At 54.4% G+C, this 25,202-nt stretch overlaps 1 protein-coding gene across 5 annotated transcripts in view; it reads left to right on the top strand.

The window, feature by feature from the left end:
* COL27A1 (collagen type XXVII alpha 1 chain) overlaps positions 1 to 25,202 on the top strand; it is a 144,592-nt gene that overhangs the window by 108,274 nt on the left and 11,116 nt on the right. For 4 of the 5 annotated variants that reach the window (XM_060300574.1, XM_030858908.2, XM_070045693.1 and 1 more), the window contains exons 37-57: positions 2,244 to 2,351; positions 5,878 to 5,931; positions 6,043 to 6,150; positions 7,593 to 7,646; positions 8,653 to 8,706; positions 12,298 to 12,354; positions 12,544 to 12,597; positions 13,158 to 13,211; positions 13,494 to 13,547; positions 14,359 to 14,412; positions 14,495 to 14,602; positions 15,364 to 15,471; positions 16,301 to 16,408; positions 20,067 to 20,120; positions 20,610 to 20,672; positions 21,060 to 21,113; positions 21,256 to 21,291; positions 21,411 to 21,428; positions 21,661 to 21,696; positions 21,957 to 21,983; positions 24,708 to 24,773. In XM_060300574.1, the coding sequence (XP_060156557.1) occupies positions 2,244 to 2,351; positions 5,878 to 5,931; positions 6,043 to 6,150; positions 7,593 to 7,646; positions 8,653 to 8,706; positions 12,298 to 12,354; positions 12,544 to 12,597; positions 13,158 to 13,211; positions 13,494 to 13,547; positions 14,359 to 14,412; positions 14,495 to 14,602; positions 15,364 to 15,471; positions 16,301 to 16,408; positions 20,067 to 20,120; positions 20,610 to 20,672; positions 21,060 to 21,113; positions 21,256 to 21,291; positions 21,411 to 21,428; positions 21,661 to 21,696; positions 21,957 to 21,983; positions 24,708 to 24,773 (1,329 nt within the window). Of the gene's footprint in view, positions 1 to 2,243; positions 2,352 to 5,877; positions 5,932 to 6,042; positions 6,151 to 7,592; positions 7,647 to 8,652; positions 8,707 to 12,297; positions 12,355 to 12,543; positions 12,598 to 13,157; positions 13,212 to 13,423; positions 13,548 to 14,358; positions 14,413 to 14,494; positions 14,603 to 15,363; positions 15,472 to 16,300; positions 16,409 to 20,066; positions 20,121 to 20,609; positions 20,673 to 21,059; positions 21,114 to 21,255; positions 21,292 to 21,410; positions 21,429 to 21,660; positions 21,697 to 21,956; positions 21,984 to 24,707; positions 24,774 to 25,202 lie in introns of those variants that run through there. The other variant, XR_009564262.1, reaches the window with a different exon arrangement.

Here is a 25,202-nt window from a genome sequence, read left to right as displayed (position 1 = left end):
ATGGTGGCAACAGTGGTGGTGATTCCTAGTAATAAGTAATGTTTATCCAGCGCTCGTGCACTGGATGCTGTGCTAAGCTATCATTTACATGGATTAACTCTTTCACTCCCCACAGTAACCCTTTGGTGCGTATTTTGCAAATGGGGAAACTTGCCCAAGTCACACAGCTATTGAGAGGTGGCAGTAAGATTTGAATCCACGAGTGAGGAAGGTATTGTCCCCTGAGCAGAGAACCTTGGAATTAGAAGGAACCAGAACCCAAGGTCTCACCCATGCTCTGCCATGGACTCACATGTGGTACTAGGAAGTCTGTACCTCTCTCTGGGCCTCAGTTTCCCCATCTGTAAGTAGGAGGGTTGAGCTAGGCAACTTGTAAGGCTCCTCTGAGCACTGACAGATGTCCTGGGTTCTGGAATTCCCTAGCCCTCCACCCCCAGACCCCATTCTGCATGGGATCCACAGGGTCGCCCACCGCAGCTGTGTGGGGGCCCAGGCTCTGGGGGTCTGGGTAGTCTCTGGAGCCTGCGCCCCTGCAGGGCCCAGGCTAGGGCCCCTCACAGAAATCCAGCCCAGCCACCTGGAACGGGCTGCCTGCCTCTGAGAGCTAGGAGAGCAGGTGGCCAGGTTGACAGGCCAGAAGGAGAATCCTGGAGCCAAGAGAGTCTGCAAGTGGGCCATCAGGGCCGGCCCCGTCTCCCTGCCAGGCTGAGTTTGGAATCTGAGAATCTCCGTGCGAAGGGACCTCAGACACCAACCTGTCCGACCCTTTCCTGGTGCCCAGATCTGCTCTGCACTGGCCCACACCTCAGCTTGGAGCTTCCCTCCCTCATCTGTGTCATCTCTGGACACCTCTCACTGGGACGTCCTCCTGGACCAGAGCTAGAAACTACCCCGGCCATCCTGCACCCCAGCTGTTCACGCCCAGAACCTGGGGCCCCAGCAGGACCAGCGTGTGGGCTGTGCTTTCCGCGGTCCGGTTCCCAGGCTCCAGCTGCTTGCCCTGTGCACCATGCTCTTTCTCCTGGACGCACACCAGTTTATCAGCGTCCCTCATAAAGTGTGGCACCGGAAAACAAAAATAGCAAAGACGCTCTCTGCCTCTCTGAACCTCTCCTCTGCCCACCCCTTCCTCCTACCCTTTCCTGGGGGCCTCTCTGTACCGTCACAGCTCAGCCACCTGCAGACTGGCCACAAGCCCCAGTGGAGGTGGCCTTGTGATGGGCGCTGCCCCGCTCCTCCCCCACCACCACTGCCCCTGCTGCACCCCCTGCTCTGCTCATGGGGCCGAGGGCAACAGCCCATGCCCCATCCTGGCACAGCCTAGCCTTCCAGAACACGGCCTGGAATGGCAAGTGCTATGTAAGCATTCGCTGCCACCCACTCAACAGGGGGAATGTACCGCAGCCAGCGAGAATGCGAAGGATGCAGGGCAGACAGCAAAGGGAGCGCGTACTCACAGTAAACAGAGTAAGACATTAAAAAAAAAAATAGGTGGAAACATGCAGTGCAGTTGGATTATGCCTTTAAAGCTAAATTTACTAACTTCATTGCTGTGGAACAGTTGTTCCACTGCTCTGAGCCTGGTATGTAGCGATAGAGACGATTACCTTCTACTTATTATTGTAAACTGTTTGTGTAAGTGAGGGTTGAAAATACAACTCAGAAGCATGGAAAGAGTTTGTTCCAAGAGGTAGAATCGGGTGAATTTTTTCCTTTATAAAAATTTCCTTCAGCTTCTTGGGACATCCCTGGCGGTCCAATGGTTAGGACTCCATGCTTCCACCGCAGGGGGCGCGGGTTTGATCCCTGGTCGGAGAAATAAGATCCCACATGCTGCGCGTGGCGCAGCCAAAAAGAAAAAAGAGAAGGAAAAAAAAAGTTAAAAAAATTTCCTTCGGCTTCTTAAGACTCTTATCCTCCCAGTGTGTCTACAGCATTGGGGAGAAATCGTCCTACTCTCCCAACCTGTTTCTTTCCTGTAAACTCCACGGAGTGGGCGTGGTCAGGGTCGTCTCTTCTCTCTGAGCAGCTCCCTCCGTGGCCCAGGCATGGACACTAGAAACTGTCACGTGCTGCGTGCTGTCTCTACCAGGCTGACCCTTTTGGCAGAACCATCGGGGGAACCCAGGGGCGGGTCTGCCGTGGACATCCAAATGGAGCCCTGAGGTTTGGCGCCTCTGATGGACTTGGTGACATTTATTCTCTCTTTCTCTCTCTCCCCTCCTCATGCCTTTTCAATCCAGGGGGACAGGGGTGACCCCGGGCCCGATGGTGAACGTGGCGAGAAGGGCCAGGAGGGACTGAAGGGCGAGGACGGGCCGCCTGGCCCCCCTGGCATCACTGGCGTCCGGGTGAGTGTGCACAGCTGTGTGCCAGCACTTGGGACTCCTGGGTGAGAATAACACTTGGGCCTGTTCAGGCAGTTGGGTGGGAGGTCTTTTGACAGCTGCTGCCAGAGGGTCTTGTGCTGTGATCCTTCCTTCACATGAGAGTTTCACGGAGAACCAACCTGACTGTGTCCCTCCCCGGCCTAACCTTCCCACGCCTCCCGAGTGCCCACAGGAATAACATCGGTCTCCTTAGCCTGGTTGCCGTGCCCTGCACAAACCTGGCCCCTGCTGACCTCGTCCTGCCCACCCCCACATTCAGCCACACTAAACTTAGCAGGAGAGGCGCTGACCCAATTCTCCATCAGCAGCTTGCTGTGTGACCTTTCACTTGCCCTTGCCCTCTCTGGGCCGCACCCTTGGTATGATGAAGGATTTGGAAGAATGTGCACTGAGATCATTTTGAGGTCCAGTGTTGCAGGGGCTCTTTCTCAGTGAACTTTTGAGCATCATGACTGTGGAATGGACAGCAACACGTGGCAGAAATAGCCCTGACCCAGAGGCCAAAGGCTGGGTTCTTGCTCGAGCACCCACTGTCAACGTGACTTTGAGCACATCACTGCCTCTCTCTGAGCCTTGTTTTTTTTTCATCTGAAGAGTTGATGAAACTTTGGATAGGAAAGCACTTTATAAAATGCACCAGAAATATAAAAAATTATCTTTATGAATTTGGAGGAGCAAGTGACTGGAAGCTGGTGGTGGCGGTGATGGTGATGGTGGCGATAGAAGTGATGATGGTGGTGTTAGTGTGGTAGTGACGGTGGTGGTATTATTGTTGGTGATGGTGATGGCAGTGGTGGTAGCAGTGTTTATGTCTGTATTTTGCTGTCACTGCCAGTCCTCATACACTGGAACTGGAAAGAGGTTCGCTGGGGCCAGACTGAGTGTGTGCCAGGTGACAGAGGTGATGAGAGGCCTGTATTTGAGTCTCTTTGGCATCAGGGCTGCAGAACAAGAATCTCCCACTCTGTGGCCTGGAAACAGTGAAGGATTTAAAAATAGAATTTTATGAGCCATCAAAGCCTTTCCAGAAATACATCTGTATGGATGGGGGCCCAGCAAAGGTCTTCATTCTGGCCGCACAGCCTCACCCAACTGGGTGCTCTAGCCCTTATTCAGGGTTTCCCTCACCATCGGGGATGCTCTCAGCTGGAGAGGAGCTGTCAGAACAAGCGGCCAGCCGGCTGCCCGGTCCTGGGGGAGACTTCTGTCTCCCTGACCCTGTAGTGGATTCTTGGTCACTGACTTGCTTCTCCTTCTGACAAGGGATCAGCCATTGCAATCACCTCATTCTGCTGGTAAATGCCACCAGCTCCTGTAATCATGATTCACAACTGCCCAAACAGGACCAGCCTAGGAAAAGGGGTGTCCCAGAAAGTAAGAATCCACATTTCATTCTACCTAGCTGGGTGACCCGTTGACAGGGTCTTCATCCCCCTGAGCCTGTTTCTTTAGCTCTAACATAAATAATCCCTTCCTCCCAGCCCTGTGGCCAGAATTGGATGAGATATGATACGGAGTTCGGACATCGTGTCTGGCTCATCGTTGGGGCCATGATGATTAGTTAGCATTTAATTACTGGAGGAGCAAAAGACCTTGAGATTGTCAAGTCCAATGCTGTCTGGTAGAAACAGAATAGGAGTTGCATGTGTAATTTAAAATCTTCTAATTGTTATATTTTTAAAAAGTAAAAAGAAATAGGTAAAATTCATTTTAATAATATATTTAGCACAATCTATCCAAAATACTAACATATCAACGTGTGATCAATGTAAAAAATCATTAATAAGCTATTTTGCGTACTTTTTTTTTGTAAGTCTTTGAAATCCGGTGTGTCACTTACACTTAGAGCACATCTCAATTCAGATGCTATATTTTCACTGGAAATACTTGAGCTGTATTTAGATTTCATAAAACATACAATTGAAAATGTAGATTCATATCCCAAGTTGTTCCAAAAATGTTAGAAGTTTTCCAGTCATTGAATTACCAGTTTTAAAATTTAAAGTTAATTAAAATTTAATTGATTAAAAATCCAGTTCCTCAGTCACAATAGCCACATTTCAAGTGCCCAGCAGCCACGTGTGGCTAGGGGCTACCATATTGGACAGTGCAAGGTTAGTTCAAGACCTTCATATTAGAGGTGGGGAAACTGAGGCACAGAGAAAGGGAGGGACTTGTCCGGGGTCACGTGAAGACTCAAGCATCAGGATGCAGGGCACTCTGTGCTTGGTCCTTTCAGGGTCACTGTTCTTCCTACCCCTCCTCCATCACAATTAGTCAGTACTTCCTCTTAGAGTGCAATGCTTATTCCAAGGTGAGATTATCACCTCCCTCATCCTATAGCATGTGCCTCTGTTAATGAAGCCAAAGGGATTAAATCAAACCAGCTCTTTAGTGCTTACCAAGAACATAGATATTTTTCCCAGCTCCCTTTGAGGTTTAGGCTTTGAGGGGACTGTCCTCTGCAGGCAGTCTGGATGTCCCTTCAGGTCAGAAACACTGCCTGCCCTACCCACTACATCCCAGCCCAGTGGGGCCTGGGGTTAGGACTCTCTTCTCTCGCTCTTGCGCTCTCATCTCTCTTGCACTCCCTCGCGCACACTTACACTCACTCAGCCCCAGTGAACTGAGTTTCCCTGACAACTGTGGAGACAGTTGGGCCCCCTGGGGCAAGGCAGGGGAGAGCAGCACTTTGGGATGCCTTTGGGGGAGGGAGCAGAGTGGCCTCTCAGAGGGAGTGACCTGGGTGCCCCAGTGGGAGAATAGGGAAGGCTGGCTGACCTTCCTGTCACAAAGAGCCACTTTGAGGAACCCCTCCAGCCTCAACCCCTGAGGGAGGGGGCCCTGTCAGTGGGACATGGCCTCAGGGATTGTCAGAAGTGACACACAACATCTCAGAGATAAGGGCATACCTAGGAAACCTCTCCTGCCTGCCTGTCATCAGTGGGCACCCTGGACACAGAATCAGACAGATCTGCAGTTGAATCAGGGCTCTGCCTTGGACCAGCAGGACCCTGGGCAAGTCGATTCACCTTTAGGAACCTAGGCTGTCACCATATACAGGAGGGGCTCCGAATGGGGCCTGAGGCTCAGGGTGGCTAGAAGGGTGGGACAGTGCCTGGCACATGGAGAGGGCTCAGTGCAGAGAGCTGCTCCCATTGGGACAGCCTGGGCACCAGCAGGAACCATGACAACAGTGATTTATCGAGTACTTATTTACTATGGACCAGGCACCTTGCAAGCATGATACTGTATCACCAGGTTGAATCCTCAGCTCTGTGAGGCCAGTACAACCACTGCCCCCACTTTGCAAAGACATAGACCACAGGGGGTGTGGTCATGCTCAAGTTCACACGGGTATTGAGTGCAGAATCAGTCTGAACCCAGGCGGTCTGCTTCCAGAGCGAGCGCTCCGATACACTGTGGATCTGCCTCCGTATTCTCTCAGTTCTCATCTTTCTCTCTCTTTCCCTCCTTTTCCTTCCAGGGTCCTGAAGGAAAACCAGGGAAGCAAGGCGAGAAGGGCCGCATGGGAGCCAAAGTAGGATTCCCCCGCCTCCTGCTTGGGTCCACCATGTCCCTGCCCTGCAGCCCCCACCCTTCCCTCCCCTCTGCTGGGGCCTGCTGACAGCCTGTCTCTCCTCTACTGCAGGGTGCCAAGGGCTACCAAGGACAGCTGGGTGAGATGGGCGTCCCTGGAGACCCCGGACCCCCTGGCACCCCAGGCCCTAAAGGGTCCCGGGGCAGCCTGGGACCAACGGTGAGAACTCTCTGGGTGGATGGGGTAGGGGTCGGGCATGGAGCAGAGGGGGCCGAGGGCAGAGAGGAAAGCATCGCCCGCCTCAGCTCTCAGCCAGACGCCTGTGTCCACTGTCGCAGCCACTTCTTTGGAATCACGGATCCCTCTGGGACCTACAGAAGCTATAGCCCCTCTCCCTGGAAAAGTACACACAACACAGTATTTCTGGCGATTTGAAGGGGTCTTTGGGTCTTCTGAAGCCCTTTATAACCCCCTATTATCAAGCCCTGCTACTGGGGTGTAGAGAGGGGACCAGACCCTTGGGAGGATTTTTATTGAACAAGGAGTTTTCCCACTGGAAAGAGGTTCATGGGGGTCACGGTGAAGCTGCTGCAGATCCCTGGGTGGCTCTGAGGGGGGCCCGGCCCGTTGCCGGCCTGCCCTGAAGGGAGGGTCCCTGAGGGGTTTTACTGCTGCAGGGAGAGGAGGGCCCCAATAGGAAGCAAGGGAGGGGGCAGACGCGGCTGATGCAGTGTCTCTGAGCTGCCAGTGCGTACCAGTTAACAGCTGTGCTGGTCTGTGGCACTTGTAAGATTCCGTGGTGTAAATGTTCCTACGGTGGCTGATGTCAAGCTGCCAATGCGATGTTTTTTGTTTTTTGGGGTTTTTTTTGCGGTACGCGGGCCTCTCACTGCTGTGGCCTCTCCCGTTGCGGAGCACAGGCTCCGGACGCGCAGGCTCAGCGGCCATGGCTCTCGGGCCCAGCCGCTCCGCGGCACGTGGGATCTTCCCGGACCGCGGCACGAACCCGTGTCCCCTGCATTGGCAGGCGGACTCTCAACCACTGCGCCACCAGGGAAGCCCCAATGCGACGTTATTGAACGCAGACTTGGGAGGGGATGGGTAAGAGAGCTCCATGATCTGGTATAGTCGGCCCCCGAATCCGCGGGTTCCCATCGGCAGAGGGGCCTGGAACCGATCCGCTGCAGATTCTGGATACCCAGGGACGACTGTGTTTCCGCCACACAGATTCAACAAACAGAAATAACCTCATGAGCATAGATAACAGTAAAGTGTAGTAAAATAACTAGGAAGGGATGAGTTTTGAACATTTGTCGTCTATGTTTTTAATATAATTAATTGATTTATCTGTAAGTTCATGTAATTTAATTTTTCACCATGGTTTTGTTTAATAATTGGCTCACAAAATTGGGGAAAATTTAGCAATTGGCTCTCATGAACCACTGGAGCTGGAAGAAGGAAGGGCTGGTGGGGGAGGAATGCTCCGGAGAGGAGGGGACAGATGCCACTTGCTCTCCACCTGACTCTCCGGCCTGGGTTCTGGGCAGAGTGGATGTGCCAGGCTGCTGGGCTGAACTGGGCTGGAGCCTGTGGGAGAGAGTGCCCGCGTTCCTGCCGTGAGAGCGGCGCTCTGTACCAACATGGGTCTTCTCCTCTCGCAGGGTGCTCCAGGACGGATGGGGGCCCAAGGAGAACCAGGACTGGCTGGTTACGATGTAAGGAAATGTCACCTCCCCCTCTCCGGAACTCTGCCCTGCAGGCCTGGACTCAGGCCACCTCGGCTGCCGCGCCCACCTCCTCCTAGCTGAGGGCTCCCCTCGGGCCACTGCAGGCAGATTCATGGTCCCCTTCGCCCCAGGGAACACCTGGGCCCACAGACCGGGGTGGGGTCGAGAACCACCTGTGGGCCAGGCAGGGGTGGGGTGGACAGAGGAGGACCTCCCCGCCAATCCCCGGCCTCGCCGAGTCCTTCCTTCCCGCGGTGGGTGCCGCGCACACCTCGTGTCTGAGCTTCACCGCTGCTCTCTGTGGAAGGGGTGGGTCTTAGCCCATTTTCACATCCAAGTTGGCAACTCCCCCCTTAGAGGCTGCTGAGCCAAAGCCATGTTACACGTCTGGGAGCCTAGGCCTCAGCGAGGCACGGGGCTTGCTCAGAGAAGGAAACAGGCTCGGGGAGGCTAAGGAATGTGTGTGCAAGGCCTGACCCCTTAAGTTTGAAGGTGAGATCCAGTGTCTGAAAGAGATACTGCAGGGAGGGGAGGAGAAGCGGAGGGGAGGAGAAGCATAGGGCAAAGGAGAGGGAGACCGGAGAGTGGGTGCAGGAGCCCAAGGGAGAAGTCTGCATGGGCAGTTCTCGCCCCGGCCTGGGGAAGCCCTCTGAGGCAAGCATTTTGCCCCCTGCCTCTGCCGCATCCCAGAAGACACAGCTGGTTCTCGCGAGATCTGGTCCCAGGTCTGCCCCAAGATGGCGTGGGCAGAGCCTTCAGCCACTCAGGCGGACACCCCTTAGGGTGTGTCTGGGACCGACATGGCATGTCTGGGAGGCCAGGGCTCAGAGAGGCACACGGCCTGCTCAGATTCACACGGCGAGGTGGGACAGAGCCGGGACCTGATCGCACAGCCCAGGGTGTTTCCATCTTTGAGTTCTTGTCCTTCATCACCTCTCCCTCCCGACTCCTCCCTCCCCCATGCTCTCACCTCCTGCCGTCTTGTTTCCTGCAGGGACACAAAGGCATCATGGGACCCCTCGGACCTCCTGGACCAAAGGGCGAAAAGGTGGGTGTCTGGTCCTGGGCGGCAGCTGCTTCCTCATATCCGGGGTTGGCAGGGGCAAGCCCCTGGGTCACTGCGGCTGGGCTAGCGTGGGTTCATGGCAGGCTCATCCCTGCTCACGCCTTGGCCAGCTAGGAGGCCAGTGTCACCCCAGCTGTGGCCGGCAGGCAGGAGCCATTAGACCTACATTCAGCACAGGTATATTGGGTGCCTGGCACCAGAACAAACGTGGACGCAGTTCCTGCCTTCCTGGAGCTTCTGGTTGAGCCAGGGGAGATGGACGTCAGTCATGTAACAATGCCATGCCATCATCTGTGTGAACATGGGCATTGAAGCCTCACTTGTGAACGAGATCACCCAGTGAGAGCCAGGAGGGGGCTTACGATGGAGAGTGAGAAGTACCTGCATTTCGAGGCCAGGAACCGCCCAGGCGGAGGGAAGACGTGTCCAGGTGCCATGCCTTGGCTCCAGATTCGGTAGAGGACAGGAACTGGTAGAAGGAACCTTGCTGATCACCGTGGCCCGCCTCACTATGCAGGTGGGAATGCGGGGGCCCAGAAGTTTGAGGGTCACATTGCAAGGCAGCACCAAGCTGGCCCAGGACCCAAGTCTCTGATTCCTACATTAGTGGCTCTGAGCCCCTCCTTCCTTCCCTCCCCCTTCCCCTGATGGGTCAGCTGGAACGGGCTCCTAGCAGGCGCCCCACTGCTGTCTCTTCGCCCCCCTGCTCACCAACCCGCCTTTCTTTTGCTGAGTCAGCTCCCCACTAACTACATCTCGCTGTTGGGTGAATCACCCTGGCCTGGTTTGCCGTCCAGCTGGCCCCTTCCTCCTGCTTGGAGAACAGATCTGCAATCAGAGTTGGCCACAGGCTCTGACACATCCCACAGGAAGCTGCAGAAAGTGTCTCTCAGAACCCCGAGTCCCTCCTCGGCCCTCACGGTCTGCCGGGGCTGGTGTAGGAGGGATTAACAGGGAGCCTGAAACAAGAGGGTGCCTGCACTCTGGGTCGTCTGCATCCCCAGAAGCAGTTCTTGTGGCTGCTGAGAACTGGACACTAACCCCAGATCTGCCCTGATTCTGGGCCTTGGGCAGGGCCCCAGCGTTCCCCGAGCCTTGGTTGCCTCATCTGTTAAGTGGATGGGTACCTCGGGAACACGAGGCTAAGGAGGACATCGCATACATGTCAGCCAGATGCACTTTCTGACATAAGTATTATTATGAGTGAGAGCATCATTCATCTGCTAACCAACAGGTATTTATGGATTTATAATGATTTATTTAGTATGTCCTCGGCCCTGAGCTAGGGGCTGTGGAATGATGCCCTAAAGAGCTCAAAAGTAAAAATACTCACAGGACTGAATAACCACAGCTGGATGGAGCTTGGCGGCAGGTGTGGGGGGTGGGGAGAGAGCAGGTTCCTGGGGAAGACCCCCGAAGCAAAGCTCTCCAGCCAGGATTTCTCCATAATCATTACCATGACCCTGGCACAGAAGTGTAAGGGTCCCGCTTGACAGGTGGGGAAACTGAGTCTCCACGATGCTTCAGGACTAGCTCAGGATCAGTGGGAGGTGTGGCAGGACCAGATCCAGACTCTGTCCGATGCCAGGCCTTGCTTTTCCAGCCAGAAACAGACACTTAGATGAGCCAATATATTGTTCAACTTGGAATTTCCCTGTGGGGCATGTGTCTGTCTCCAAAGGTGGCGGCCAGAGGGACTGGGGAAATGGGATAAGACTCTGAGAACAAGGAGAGAGATGGGGAATGGGGGGACCCCGCCAGCTTTCAGGTGCTAAAAAATGCATCCCCAAACTTCAGCCACATGTGGGGGAGGGGGGAGATCTGTAGAGCTGGCTTTTGGCCTAGACATCCCCTTGAGTCTTGTGTGGCCTTGGTTAAGACCCTTCCTTCCCTGGGCCTCATTTTCTCCATCTGTAAAATGGGACCAGTGGTCACAGCAGCATAGAGGTGCTATATGGAGTTCATGAAACCATGTATGAAACATACTTCATGAAGTACCTGGCACATGGAACACACTAGGTAAACACTGCCCCCTTCCCCGACACCCCCCAGCCCAGCTATCTCCCTCCACCGTGGGATGGAGCCCCGGGACAAAGAGCCATAGAGAGTGGTCAGGGAGGAAAGGGAATCCCCACTCCTTGGGCCACCCACCCCCCCTTCCCGGGTACGACTGGTTCTAGGCCTCAGGCCAAGTCCCTCATGCCTTCGATCTCTGCCCACAAGAGCCACAGAGGCCCTGGGCCAAGGCGTACAGCCACCAGCCCTCTGGACTGATTCGGGCCTGGGACAGGCTCCAGTCCCAGGGATGGCTCTCCTCTCCCCTGCCTCTCAGGCCTCCCCTTCAATCCCTGCCAACAGCGAGGGGGCTCGGAGGTGCCTTGGCTTGAGCCCCCTGCCCAGAATGCACCCCCATGGGAGGTGACACTAATTGTCTGGGGCTGGAACGTTCTGAGCCCTGAGGTTCTGCCACTTGCTGTCCTGCTTACACCTTCCTTGTAGCTGACACATGGTGTCCAGCCACCTGTCCTGTGGGTAGCCCAGGGCCCGGCGTGGCCTGCCGCGGCCCAAGGACCTCGGCTCTAAACTCTGCTCCTCCGGCGGTCTTCCTGACCACCTCCATGCCACACAGCCTCCCTGCTGTTATTATTATCAACAACAGCAATTTCTACTGAGCCCCTACTCTGTGTGCAGCAGCACACCTTTGCTCACTGGGTCCTCGGAGCAGTGCTGCGAGGCATGACAATCCCGTTTTGCAGATAGGAAACTGTCACATGAACAAGACCTGCAAGTTAGCCGACTGCTGAGTGCCGTCCGGGGCAGCCCAGGGCCTTCTCTGGGGCTCCCATCAAGGGTTGGACGTTTGTCCTGAAGCTGGTTCTCGGCCCACTTTCTCCCAGCAAGGGTCAGAGAAAGGGAACTGTGTCACTGGGGGCTGAATGACTGAGCAGCTCACACCATCTCTTTGTGCCTCAGTGTCCTCATCTGTAAAATGGGGAGAATGATATCACTTACTTTGTAGCGTTGTTGGGAGGATTCAGTGAGTGCCTGTGTGCGGCCGTGGCAGTGCCATGCCTGCCAGCTGTTGGAATTATTGTCACTGCTGAGGACCATGCAGGGACTTCTGCGTCATTTCATGGAATTCCACTCCACTCCGCATGGGTATTGCCATTGTCCCCTTCGCCCCTCCTCACCCTGATTCCGCAGCTGAGAAAGCTCTGAGATGGGAACGGACCTGTTGAAGGTCTAGGCAGCTGGTCCCCTGCAAAGCTGGGTGTGACCAAGGTCTCTGCTTAGCTACCCCATCTGACAGGGGCATCGGCCTGGCGGTGTCCAGCAGCGGGGAGGGTAAAGAGCCCTGTTCTGTGTTCTGCATTCCTGGTTCCATGCCCAGGTCTGCCTTTGACCCCACATCTTCCCCTTCCCTCTCTGGCCTCAGTCTTTCTGTCTGTAACCCTAAGTCGGCTGGACCTCGTCTCTGATGAAGGCCCTTTTGGCCTCAGTGCAGAGTGTCTGGAATTCCCAGAATTCACCAGGAGCAGGAGGTTTGTCCTAAAGCTAGTTTTGTGTCCACAGGGGGAGCAGGGTGAGGATGGCACGGCCGAGGGGCACCCCGGGCCACCTGGAGATCGGGTAAGACCCCCATCCCCACTGTCCATCCCGTGGACCAATGCCAGGGTGGAGCCCCGACCTGGGAGGGGGCGGGGAAACTGAGCAGGGGTGAGGCTGCTGCGAGCTTCATGAGGTTGTGGCCTAGGAGGCCCAGGTGTGGCATCCCCTGCACCCAGTGGCCCATTTTTCATTGTTGTCCTTGTCGTTTAGGGCCCCGTGGGTGATCGAGGAGACCGCGGGGAGCCAGGGGACTCTGGATACCCGGTAAGTGTCAGAGCTCCTACCTGCTGGCAGCATCGGGAGTGTTATAAGAGGGCATTCCTTGGCCTCTGTTTCCTGCAACCTAGAATTAGAACAGCCTTTGCCAGGAAACAGGCCTGTCCTTCCACCATTAGTGCCCAGGCTTTGAGCACAACCCTCCCCCTCCCCGCAAGGGCTCAGGGCGTAGTTCATGCTGAGAGGGGAAGGGTCCGAGATCTTTCCTGAGGGAGGGAGAGGATGGGCGGGGGAGGGAGACCTCTCCCCTCCAAGAACCTCAGTGTCCCCACCTGTGGCCGAGAACAGCTCTCCCAACAGAAGCAGTGTGAACAAGCCACTGAATGAGCACCAGAGCCCCCCTCCAAGCTCCGCCCACCTGCCAGCCCCCAGGCTCTTCACCGCCCCACCCTCATCCTCCCTGGCGGGGTCATTATTTCACCCATTTTGCAGATGAGGGTGCTGAGACTCGGGGACAATGACACATGGCTAGGAAGAACAAGGGCTTTCTGGGGTCCTCCTCCCCCCCCCAGAATGAGCCCCCTCACCTGTCTCTCCTTGACTTCCAGGGACAGGAGGGTGTACAAGGCCTCCGTGGAAATCCAGGCCAGCAGGGCCAACCCGTGAGTGGTGCTTGCTGTCCCATCCCCCTCCTGCCCTGAGGGGGGCGGTAGAGGAGCAGCGGGGTGATTAAAGAACTGGGCCTTTTAAAGCTTAAAGGGACCCTCCCTGCAGGAGCGCCTGGGGCAGCCCATTCTGGTTTCTCCTGCCCTGACCCTGGGGGCACCCCCAGAGCCTGCACCCCCAAACCCCTCCCCACACCTCCCCCCTCCAGGCGGAGACTGGCCACCCTCCCCAGGAGAGAATCCTGGGGCTGCCTTGCGTCATCTCACCTTGGTTTGCAGGGGCATCCGGGACCCCGGGGACGGCCGGGCCCCAAAGGATCGAAAGGGGACGAGGTAAGAGGCCCTGCCGTCCACAGGGAAGGGAAAGAGACTGGCCCAGGCACACAGCACACGGGAGGGAGGGCTGGGGGTGCTGTGAGAAAGAGAGGGAACCACAGGGAGGGGCCCTGCAGGGTGTGGCCTGGCCAAGATCCCTTCAGACAGCCTGAGGGAGGGGGGATGACCAGCCTCATTTATAGGGCCTCCCGGAGGGAGACCACCTGTCAGGTCAGCCAGCGGTATTTGAACCCAGGGCTGTCAAGATCCAAAGCTGGCCTCTCTTTCCACCATGCCGCACTGTAGAAAGAGAAAACTGGGAGAAGTGAAGTGAGGGGGTGTGGAGGAAGACACGGGGCTGGTGATGCCCGTGGAAGAGTTCAGAGGCGGTGGAGAGGAGTTTCATGCCTTGCACCCAGGGCTCCTGCATCCGCCTCCACTGAGGCTGGGCCAAGGCTGCCTTAATGCCCTCAACTTCCCCCCAGGGGTGCACCCCTCCACCCGCAGAGCCACCCCCCACCCCTCAGGGAGAGCCAAACCCATGGGGATTAAATAGACCAGCCAGCCGTAGGCTTCGCTCCCACCAGGAAGTTGCCAGGGTCCGGAGCCTCTGCAGCAGGGTTGCCAGTGAGGGCCCAGGACCCAGGGTTAGTGACAGCCTCGACCTTGGGCTTCTGAGTCAGGCTGCTTGGGCCCATCTGCAGATTCAGATGCCAAGGCCCAAGAAGTGGAGGGGCAGGGCCCGGCCACAGAAGGGCCCCCTTCCAGAGCGCCTAGTGTTCTGCACCTCCTCCAGGAAGCCCTCATCATGTGCCCCTTGATTTTTCAGGGACCAAAGGGAAAGCAAGGCAAGGCTGGGGGGCCAGGACGGAGGGGGATCCAGGTGAGTGACTCCCAGCTTCTCCTCTCCCACCCACCTCCCCGCCCTCCCCAGAAGCCCTCACCAGCTTCTTATTTACCGCCAGGGCCTGCAGGGGCTGCCGGGGCCTCGGGGCGTGGTGGGGAGACAGGGCCCCGAGGGTGTCGCTGGACCAGATGGGCTTCCTGGCCGGGACGGTCAAGCAGGACAGCAGGTGAGCAGGACTTGGGGTTAAGAGACAGTGTCTCTATATGAGATGAGGTGTGTGCGTGGTGGGGTGCCGTAGGCCATGGGCCGGGAGGAGCGCGTTTGGAAACTTGGATGGGCAGAACCAGCATATCCAGAAGCCTCCTGCATGGGCAATGGCCTCATCCCTTGGGACCTGGGACCTGGGACTATGGCCCATCTCACTGTCTCTCCTCCATGCCAGTACCCAGAGGGTCATGCCCTGTCCAGCAAATAGAGCTTCCGGTTTTTAAGACCCTTCCCTTCCCCACCCATTTGTCCCGCTGGTCCAGCCATCCTCACACACAGGCAGTATGACCTCCATCCCTCAGTTTAACCTCCAGCTTCACCCAGGGTTCACCCAGGTTTTTGTTTTGTTTCGTTTTGCTTTGTTTTTTCTTTGGCTGCGTTGGGTCTTCGTTGTTGCACGCGGGCTTTCTCTAGTTGCGGAGAGCGGGGTCTTCTCTTGGTTGCAGTGTGCGGGCTTCTCATTGCGATGGCTTCTCTTGTTGTGGAGCACGGGCTCTAGGCGCACGGGCTCAGTAGTTGTGGCACATGGGCTTAGTTGCTCCGCGGCATGTGGGATCTTCCCGGACCAGGGCTCGAACCCATGTCCCCTGCACTGGCAGGCAGATTCTTAACCACTGTGCCACCAGGGAAGCCCTTCACCCAGGTTTTGAGTCATCCTGCCTCCTTGGCTGCCTATTTCCTGAAACATGAAAAATCCTCCTCTGCCCTCTTTCTTCACAGGGGGAGCAGGGAGACGATGGGGACCCTGGCCCCATGGGCCCTGCTGGGAAGAGAGGAAATCCAGGTGTGGCTGGCTTGCCTGGAGCACAGGGGCCCCCAGGATTCAAGGTCAGACACTTGTTAATCCCCTTACCCGCCCTCCACCCTTTCTGCCTTGGTACTAACTATAATGACACCGACTGCAGTGCTGATGTGAGCGCCCATGTCCCAGGGCCTGTGTGAAAATGGAGTCCTCTTTCTCAGGGGTCCCTCCCCAAGCTTAAACTTGACTTAAAGGATAGTTTATCCAGAGAGCTGTAATACTGCCCCCTACCAGGCCCTTGACACTGTCAACTATTTGTTGAGTTGTCCATGGGCGCCCTCTTGTGGGCCTTTGTGGAACAGTGCATGTTGCTGGCTCTGAGACCCTCCAAGGCATCTTTTTAGAAAGTTTCCTCGAGTGGTGGCGGAGGCAGCCAGGAGTCAGTCTGAGCCCAGGGCTAGACACTGAAGGGAAGATTGAAACGAATGAATCAAACGGGGCTCTCGCCCTCTCTGAGCTTGAGGTTTAGTTGGAGAGAGGTTGGAACCTTCCATAAAGACAGCTGGCAGAGGGAGAGATGGCCTTGGCCCGTGGAGGATTTAAATGAGCAAGGAGGGCCAGCGTGAATGGAAGTGTGGAGGTGGGGACTGCATGGTCTGTTGGGAAGAAACAATGAAGAGGAGAGGCGTGTGGGAGAGTGGATGGAAAGTGGCCCTTGAATGCCAGAGTAAGAAAAGAGACTTTCCCCTTAAGGAGGATGAAGTTTTGAGCACCCCTCCGCCACCCCCCAGGCCTATGCCTGTTGCCCCAGCACCCGGAGATGTTAACTGACCCTGTGGAATGGTTGTTCAGCGCCTCCCCTCTCCTCGAGCCATTTTCTCCCTTTGATTGGTCATCTTGGTGTATTTCTTTAAGGGTGAAAGTGGGTTACCCGGGCAGCTGGGTCCCCCTGGCAAACGAGGGACGGAAGGCGGAACGGGGCTTCCTGGGAACCAGGGGGAGCCTGGATCCAAAGGCCAGCCGGTGAGTGAGCCCCAGGGAACACACGTGTTCACACACACAGACCCAGAAGCCACCTTCCTGCTCTGTGACGAGGGCAGACCAATACCCTCTGTGGGCACAGATACCATTCTGCCTCCCCTGCGTGCGGGCTTGGGGGTGGAAAAAAGCTGAGAAATGAGATATGAGCGGTCCCTTCAGAATGAGGAGAGGTGATTCCAACCGGAACTCTAAATAGCCTTCAACAGCCTTGTATCTATTAGAGAAATTGCATCTATAGTTTAAAAACTTCCCACAAAGGCTCGGATGACTTCACTGGTAAATCCTAGTAATTGTTTATGGAAGAAAAAAATACCAATTCTGCATAAACTCTTCCAGAAAATTGAAGAGGAGGAATATTTCCCAACACATTCTATGAGGTTAGCATTACCTTGATGTCAGTGCCAGATGAGGACATTACAAGAAAAGAAAACTACAGACCAATATACCTCATAACTATAGATACAAAAATTGTCAATACAATTTTAGAAAAATGAATCTAAGAATACATTAAAAGGATTGTACATCAAGATCAAGTGAGGTTTATCCCAGGAATGCAAGGATGGTATAACATTTGAAAGTAAATCAATGTAATTCAGCATATTAGCAAGTGAAAAAAGAAAACCCAGTTAATCATCTCAGTAGGTACAAGAAAAGTAATTGATAAAATCCAACTCCATTTCTGATAAAATTTCTCAACTTGGTAGACCAAGGAACTCTCTCAACTTGATAAAGGGCATCCATGAAAAATCTATATTTAACATCATACTTAATAGTGAATGACTGGGACTTCCCTGGTGGTGTAGTGGATAAGACTCCACACTCCCAACGCAGGGGGCCCGGATTTGATCCCTGGTCAGGGAACTAGATCCCACATGCATGCCACAGCTAAGAGTTCACATGCTACAACCAAGGAGCCAGCGTGCCTCAACTAAGAAGCCGGCAAGCTGCAACTAAGGAGCCTGCCCGCCACAACTAAGACCCGACCCAACCGAAAAAAAAAAAAATAGTGAATGACTGAATTCTTTCTCCCAAAGGGCAGAAACAAGTCAAAGATATCTGTTCTCACTACTTCTATTCAACATTGTATTGGCAGTTCTAGCCAATGCAGTAAGGCAAGAAAAGTAAATAAAAACATTCATATCAAAAAGGAAGACATGAAACTTTTCATCTGTAGACAAAATGGTTGTCTACGTAGAAAACCCAATAGAATCTACAATAAAGCTACTAGAATAAGGGAGTTTTAGCAAGATAGCAGGACACCAGCTCAATATACTCGAATGACTTGTGTGTGCTAGCAAGAAGCAATCAGAATTGGAAATCTAGAGAGCAATACTATTTACAATAGCATAAAAATATGAAATCCTTAGAGATACACATGACAATAGGTGTATAAGACATGTACACTGAAAAACTATAAAGCATTGTTGAGATAAATTGAGGGAGATCTAAATAAATGGAGATATTTACTGTGTTTATTGGTCAAAAAACTCAATATTGTTAAGATGTCAATTTTCCTCATGTTGGTCTATAGATTCAACACAATCCCAATCAAAATCCCATCAAGTTTTTCTTGTAGAAAATAACAAGCTAATTCTAAAATTCATTTGGAAATGCAAAAGACCTAGAATAACCAAAACAACTTGGGAAAAGAAGAACAAAGTTGAAGGACTAACAGTAGTTGATTTCAAGACTTACAAAGCTATAGGAATCAAGAAGGTATGGTATTGCCATAAATATACTAACGGATCAAAGGAACAGAAAAAAGAGTCCAGAAATGTATTCATTCATATACAGACAACTGATCTTTGACATAGGTGCAAAAGTAATTCAGTGGATACGGAATAGTGTTTTCCAGCAATGGCTCCAGAACAATTGGATACTTCATACTGTGTACAAAAGTTAACTCAACGTGGATCATACACCTAAAAATAAAACCAAAAGGGCTAAAACTTCTACAAGAAAGTGTACAAGAAAATCTTTGAGACCTTGGGTTATAAAAAGATTTCTTAGAAATGACACCAAAAGCATGATGCATAAAAGAAAATCTGATAAATTGGACATAATGAAATTTAAAACTTTTGCTTCTCAAAAGGACACTGTTAAGAGAATGAAAAGATAAGACACATACTAGGAGAAAGTGCAAAGCATATGTCTCGTAAAGGATTTATAGCCAGAATATATAAAGAACACGCAAAACTCAATAGTAAGAAAATAAGCAGCCCAATTTTAAAAATTAGACAAAAGGTTTGAGTAGACACTTCAAAGAAGCTATACAGATGGCAAATAAGCACATGAAAAGATCAGTATCATTAATCATTAGGCAAATGCTCCTTATAACCACAATGAGATGCTACTGCACACCTTTGAATTTGAATGGAGAAAATTTTTAAAGACTGATCGTACTGATCCTTGGCAAGGATGTGGAGCAATGGGAAGTCTATACTCTGCTAATAGGAATGTAAAATTGTACAACCACTTCGGAAAACAGTTGAGCAGTTTCTTTAAAAGTTAAGCAACAGGGCTTCCCTGGTGGCGCAGTGGTTGAGAGTCCGCCTGCCGATGCTGGGGACATGGGTTCGTGCCCCGGTCTGGGAGGACCCCACGTGCCGCAGAGCGGCTGGGCCCGTGAGCCATGGCCGCTGAGCCTGCACATCCGGAGCCTGTGCTCTGCAACAGGAGAGGCCACAACAGTGAGAGGCCCACGTACCGTGGGAAAAAAAAAAAGTTAAGCAACAGAGCTTCCCTGGTGGTGCAGTGGTTGAGAATCCGCCTGCCAATGCAGGGGACACGAGTTCGATCCCCTGGTCTGGGAAGATCCCACATGCCATGGAGCAACAAAACCCGTGCGCCACAACTACTGAACCTGTGCTCTAGAGCCCGTGAGCCACAACTACTGAGCCCATGCTCCATGAAGCCACATGCCTAGAGCCCTTGCTCCACAACGAGGGAAGCCACTGCAGTGAGAAGCCCGCGCGCCGCAACGAAGAGTAGCCCCCGCTCGCTACAACTAGAGAAAGCCCGCACACAGCAACGAAGACCCAACACAGCCAAAAATAAATTAAAAAAAAAAAAAAAGTTAAGCAACAACGAACCATATACGCAGGCCTCTGGAATTATAACCTTATCTGAATCTAGCACACTCCACAACATCTGTGTGACTTTGAGCAGGTGCCTGCCCTCTCTGAGTCTTTATTTCCTGGTCTGTGCATAGGCACATTGTGTCTCCCCAGGCTGATGTGGGAACACACATGCATGGTGGTGCATGCAGAGTGCCTGACACAGAGCAGGCCCTCGGTTTTTAGGGGTTACTTTGAGGGGCCCATTCCTCAGTAGAGCCTTTGGGATGGGTTGGGAAGTCTACAGGTCCTTCCACTGTCTTCCTTGAAGACCTGGGACAGGAGATCCTGAGTGCTCTAGAGCATCCCCTGTGGAAGGCCTGAGCTGGCCTCCACTTTCCCATTTGACAGAGGGCACAGGCTCCTGCCCCGCTGGAGTCCAGGCTGACCTGGCGTCTGCTCTGTGAGCCATTCACACTCATCTGATCGCTTCGAGGTGGAGTGGCTGATATCCCTGCAAGAAGGCAGGCCCAGGGGTCCTGCATGACTGCCCAGGCACCCTTCTCATCCTGTTCTCCCCACAGGGTGACTCTGGTGAGATGGGATTCCCAGGAATGGCTGGCCTCTTCGGACCCAAGGTACAGATTCCCATTCTACACTGTTCCTCTTGGGGCCCCATCCATCCACCTGCTTGTTCATTTATTCATTTATTCACTCAACAAATATTTCTTGAGCATTTGCAGGGTGGGCTGGAACACAGCCAGGGTCTAGCATGAACACCTGTGTCTCCCAGCACTCACATTCCAGCAGACCTGGGTTCTAAACCCAGCTCCACAATTCAACTGCTCTGTGCCTCAAGCAAGTTACTCGGTCTCTCCAAGCCTCAGTTTTCTCATCTATAAAATGGGTATAATAACAGCAAAGGGTTGTTACAATTAAGACCAGAGACCCACACCATTTAGCACCGAGCCAGCTCTCTGGCACATTTGTTACTCTTCCTGGAGCCTCTCGGGTGAGGCATCTCTTGACACGGAGGGCAAAGGTTGGCCAGACCTCGGGTGGCAGAGCGCTGGAGCCCTCGCCCAGTGGCCGCCCAGACACAGCAGCCCTTCCTCTGCCTTCTGCAGGGCCCCCCAGGAGACATTGGCTTCAAAGGCATCCAGGGCCCTCGGGGGCCTCCTGGCTTGATGGTGAGTCGTCTCCCTGTCTATCCCAGCAGGGACAGTTATCCGAGGCCCAAGGCTCCCAGCCATCAGCCGGGGGGCCGCCACTCCTCCTGTTCCTTCGGCATCGAGCCCCTCTGCCCACAATCTTCACTCCTGTTTCCATACCTTTGCTCATGCCGTTCCTGCCAGCTGGGCTGCCATCCTTTCCCCTTTCACTGCTCCCCCCGTCCACTGGTGGCCCCCCCCACAAGGCACATAGGACGGGCTCAGGAGACGCATGGCCTGGCCCCCTTGAGGACGTCTCCCTTCCATCCCCTTGGGACACTCAGGCTGCCCTCTACCCTCCTGTCCCTGTGACTGTATTCCCCAGGCTCTGGGACAAGGACACACAAGCCTTTCTCTCTCCTTTAGGGGAAGGAAGGCATCATTGGGCCCCTAGGATTCCTGGGACCTTCAGGACGCCAGGTATGTGCAGGGGGCTGGCCAGGAACACCGCTGGGGCGAGACTGTCTCTGTGACCCAGGGCCAGTCTGAGCCTCAGTTTCCCCATCTGGGACGTGGGGCTTCCCCTCTGAGCCCCCTCTCACTGGGCCATGGTTTATTGCAGGGTCCGAAGGGTGACAAAGGCAGGCGAGGGGACTTGGTGAGTGGATGGGCTGGGGACACTGGCAGGGGGTATGGCAGGGTTGGGCTGGGGCAGGGGGCGGGCATGGCTCAGCCTGGTCCTCTGACTCTTTCTCCCTGCTTCTGTCCCCCCTCTAGGGATTGCAAGGTCCGAGGGTGAGTGGGCTGCGGTATGAGGGCTGGGGGGACAGGGGAGTGGGAGGGACGGGCCCTCTGGTTTCCCCTGCCCATGACCAGGCGTGTCCTTGGGCACGTTTTTCCCTGTGGGCCTCACTCTGCACCTGGGCCACCATCGTGCCCGGGTCTCAGGTCTGCTGGAGGAGGCCCGGGCTGGGTGGGGGGATGAGAGGCCTTTGACCAGGGCCTCATTGTTCTCCTCTTCCTCCAGGGTCCTCCCGGTCCCAGAGGGCAGCCCGGCCCACCGGTAGGTAGCTGTGTGCCCGGTACCCCTTGAACTGCAGGGCAGCAGGTGGGATTCCTTTGAGTGAAACCCAAGGCTGTGCTGGCAGCCTTCACAGGACTGGCCCTGACTTCACAGGCCAGGCCAGGCCTCCGGGACAGTGTGACACAGCCCTGGTAGGGCCAGGCAGAGACCAGCGTGGTGGGTTCTCTCACGCCCCGACAGCCCCCGGGACTGCAGCACCAGGTCCCCGTCAGATACAGACCCAGCCTCTTCTTTTGCAGGGTCCTCCAGGGAGCCCTATTCACTTTGTAAGTTGGAGAACATTCTCTGTTGCCTGCGTGGGGTAAGGCCTGGGGGGTGGTGTCGGGGGCAGGTGGCGGCAGTGGACCCCTCTCTGGCCAAGGTGGCCCTAAACTGCCCACGTCCTTTTGCCGCTCCATACTGGATCCTGGACCCTGAAGCGGCAGAAAGAGCCCCGGGCTGAGAGGCAGGATACCCAGCTTTTAGTCAGAATGCACCCCTGACTATGAACCCAGGAAGACCTCCCACCGCTGGCTCCGGGGTCCCGTCGGTACACTGTACAGATCCGTTGACAACTCTTTAAGGTTCTGGTACCGATTCCAACCTGTGTGTGTGTGTGTTGGGAAGGGGGGTTCCCCGCACCAACAAGCAATGTTGGGGACACACCAGCTGGGTGTCCTACAATTCAACTCAATCCTGACACTACTTGGAGTTAGCATCAGATTCCACAGGTTGAGGGCTCAGTCCTACAAGATTGCTGCTGGCCCCCCCATCCCCCAATCCCCATGTCCCTCACCATCCCCCCCTCGCCGCCCCCCTTCAGATTTGCCAGTGGCAAATCCAGGTGTCACCTGTGCCTCTGGCCAACTGGCTGTAAACCAGAGGTTCCCACCATGCCCTCCTGGGGTTCCGTTAATTTGCTAGAGCGGCTCACAGAACTCATGGAAACACTTTACGTATTAGATTGTTGGTTTATTATAAAAGGCTGTCACTGAGGAGCAGCCAGATGGAAGATGTGCATAGGGCAAGGCACGGGGAAGGGGCACGAGCTCCCCTGTTCTCCCCGGATCTCCGTGTGTTCACCAACCTGAAAGCCCACTGAACCCAGTCCTTTTGGGATTTTATGCAGGCTTCATTACACAGACATGATTGATTAAATCATTGGCCACTGGTGATTGACTCGACCTCCAGCCCCCTCTCCCCTCCCTGGAGACTGTGGGCCGTAACTGCAAGTTCCAACCCTCTGATCACACGGTTGGTTCCAGCAACCACAAGCCCCCATCCTTAGGTTACTTACTGAGCAGTCCAAAAGTCACCTCATTAATATAGCAAAAGAGACCCTATTCCAGGAGATTCCAGGGCTTTTAGGAGCTCTGTGCCAGGAACGGGATTGGAGACCAAATATATATTTCTTATTATAAATCATAATATCGCAGAGTCCTTCCAGCTCAGATTCTGAGTCCAAAGAGGGCCGGCGGGCAAGGTTGCAGGGGGGGCCCCTGTGTTCCTCCCTGGTGGGTACCCTGGCCTGTATGAAAGCATGGCCCCCTCCCAAGCCCTCTGACAATTCCGTCTCCATTTCACCACGGTGATGATTGACTGTTAGAAGCAGGCCCTGACAGCGTCCGGGAGCGGCCAAGGGGAAGGGCTGAATGGGGGGGGAGGAGCCCTCGGGCCGTGAGCTGCTCGGAGCCCCTGTTCTCCCCTCTCTGCTGCTCGCTGCCCATCCCTCTGCCTCGCCCATAAAAATGGAATGACAGCCCTGGCCTCTCCCTCTACACTTTTCCTTCTTTATTCAGTAAGGAAGCCAGCTAGGGGGAAGTGAAGAGATCTAAGAAAAACCTTCTCCCTCTGAAAAAATGGGAAATGAGAGGGTTTTGAGTTTTTTCGAATACTAACTAATATATTCAGTGCTTGTTACATGCCAGACAGCATTAGAAGTGCTTTTCACGTATTAACTCATTTATTCCTCTCAACAGTTCTGAGAGAGTTTTATTGTCATGCCCATTATCAGGATGAGACAACTGAGGCAAAGACAGGTTAAGCAACTTGCCCAGATTGTGCAGTTAGTAAGTAGCAAGGCTGGGATTTGAGCTGGAGAAGTCCCTCCAGAGTCCTCGCCCCAGACCCCAATCCTGCGCTTTACTCACTGTCAGATTCTCCCCCTCACTATTTTCATGGCAAGACCATGGCTATGTTTCTGGCAAGCCCAGTGCCAGGGATGGAGCTACAAGTGTACGTGAGACAATTACAGTGCAAGCCAAAGGGGAGACACGGGGACTGTAGAGGAAGGGGTCCACACCCAGCCTGGGGGCAGAAACGTCAGGAAAGAGTTCCCATGGCAGCTGGCGTCTATAGGATGAGCGTAGGGCAGGGTTTCTCAGCTGCAGCGCTGTTGACATTCGGAACCAGATGATTCTTTGCTGTGAGTGATTGTCCTGTGCGTGGTAGGATGTTCAGCAACATCCTCCACCCACTACACGCCAGTAGCATCCCCTCCTCCAGCTGTGACAGCCCCTGAAGTCTCGAGATATTGCCCAACGTCCACTGGGGGCAGCATCTCCCCTGGATGAGTACCACTGGGATAGTAAATGGAATGGTGGAGGGAGGGAAGAGGCAACGGGAGCAGCATGTGCAAAGGCCCAGTGGCTAGACAGAGCATGGTACTTAGGAACTTAGAAGTACAATAGTGTGTCTGGTGCACGGAGCACATGTGGGAGAGAGAAGAGAGGCGGGGCCAGAGACCACAGCACTCAGTCCAGGTCTTAGAGCCATGCTGAGGAGTTTGGACTTAATCCTGAGGGTGTTGGAGCACTATGGAAGTGCCTGGAGGAAGGGAGCAGAAGGGCCTGTTTGCAAGGGGAAGAAGGACAGAGTTGCACCAAAGGCATGCTGTTGGCCACGATCCCACCGGGGAAGCGGGGGTGGGAGGGCTCTCGCTCAGACCCTGGAGCACCCGCTTGGTGGGTGTGTGGAGACCAGGAGGTACACCCTGTCTTCTCCCCGCACAGCAACAAGATGACCTTGGGGCAGCTTTCCAGACGTGGATGGACGCTAGTGGAGCACTGAGAGCAGAGGTACCACCAGGGGCCCTGCCCACATGGGGTCCCTTCCTGGGGGAAACGGAAGTGATGGCCCATGTGTGGTCAGTGCCCTCCACGTGGCCTGCACTGAGTGATTCATGGCCAGAGCAGGGGCCAGAAACAGGCCTGAGCCCTTTCTCTTTCCTCCAGAGCCCTTTCCTCCTGAGTCAGGAAGAGATGCTCAGCTGGGTCCAGAGCCCACAGCAGCTTCCGTGGTTCAGTCCCACAGCCCGCCAGGAGCAGGAAGTTCGTTGTCAGTCCACAGGCTCTGCTAAGACCCTGGCCGGTGATCAAGTCAGCCCCAGGATATGAGGCTGAGCAGGGCCTCAGGTGTCCTCTAGTCAAGCCCTGTCAGGAGTGCCCTTTGCTTCTTTGCCTCCTTCCCGCGATGGGGAGCTCACTATCTCCCAGCTCAGACCTTCA

This window comes from Globicephala melas, chromosome 6, assembly GCF_963455315.2.
Source record: "Globicephala melas chromosome 6, mGloMel1.2, whole genome shotgun sequence".
Lineage (NCBI taxonomy): Eukaryota > Metazoa > Chordata > Mammalia > Artiodactyla > Delphinidae > Globicephala > Globicephala melas.
This window is presented reverse-complemented; position numbering and strand designations above follow the sequence as displayed.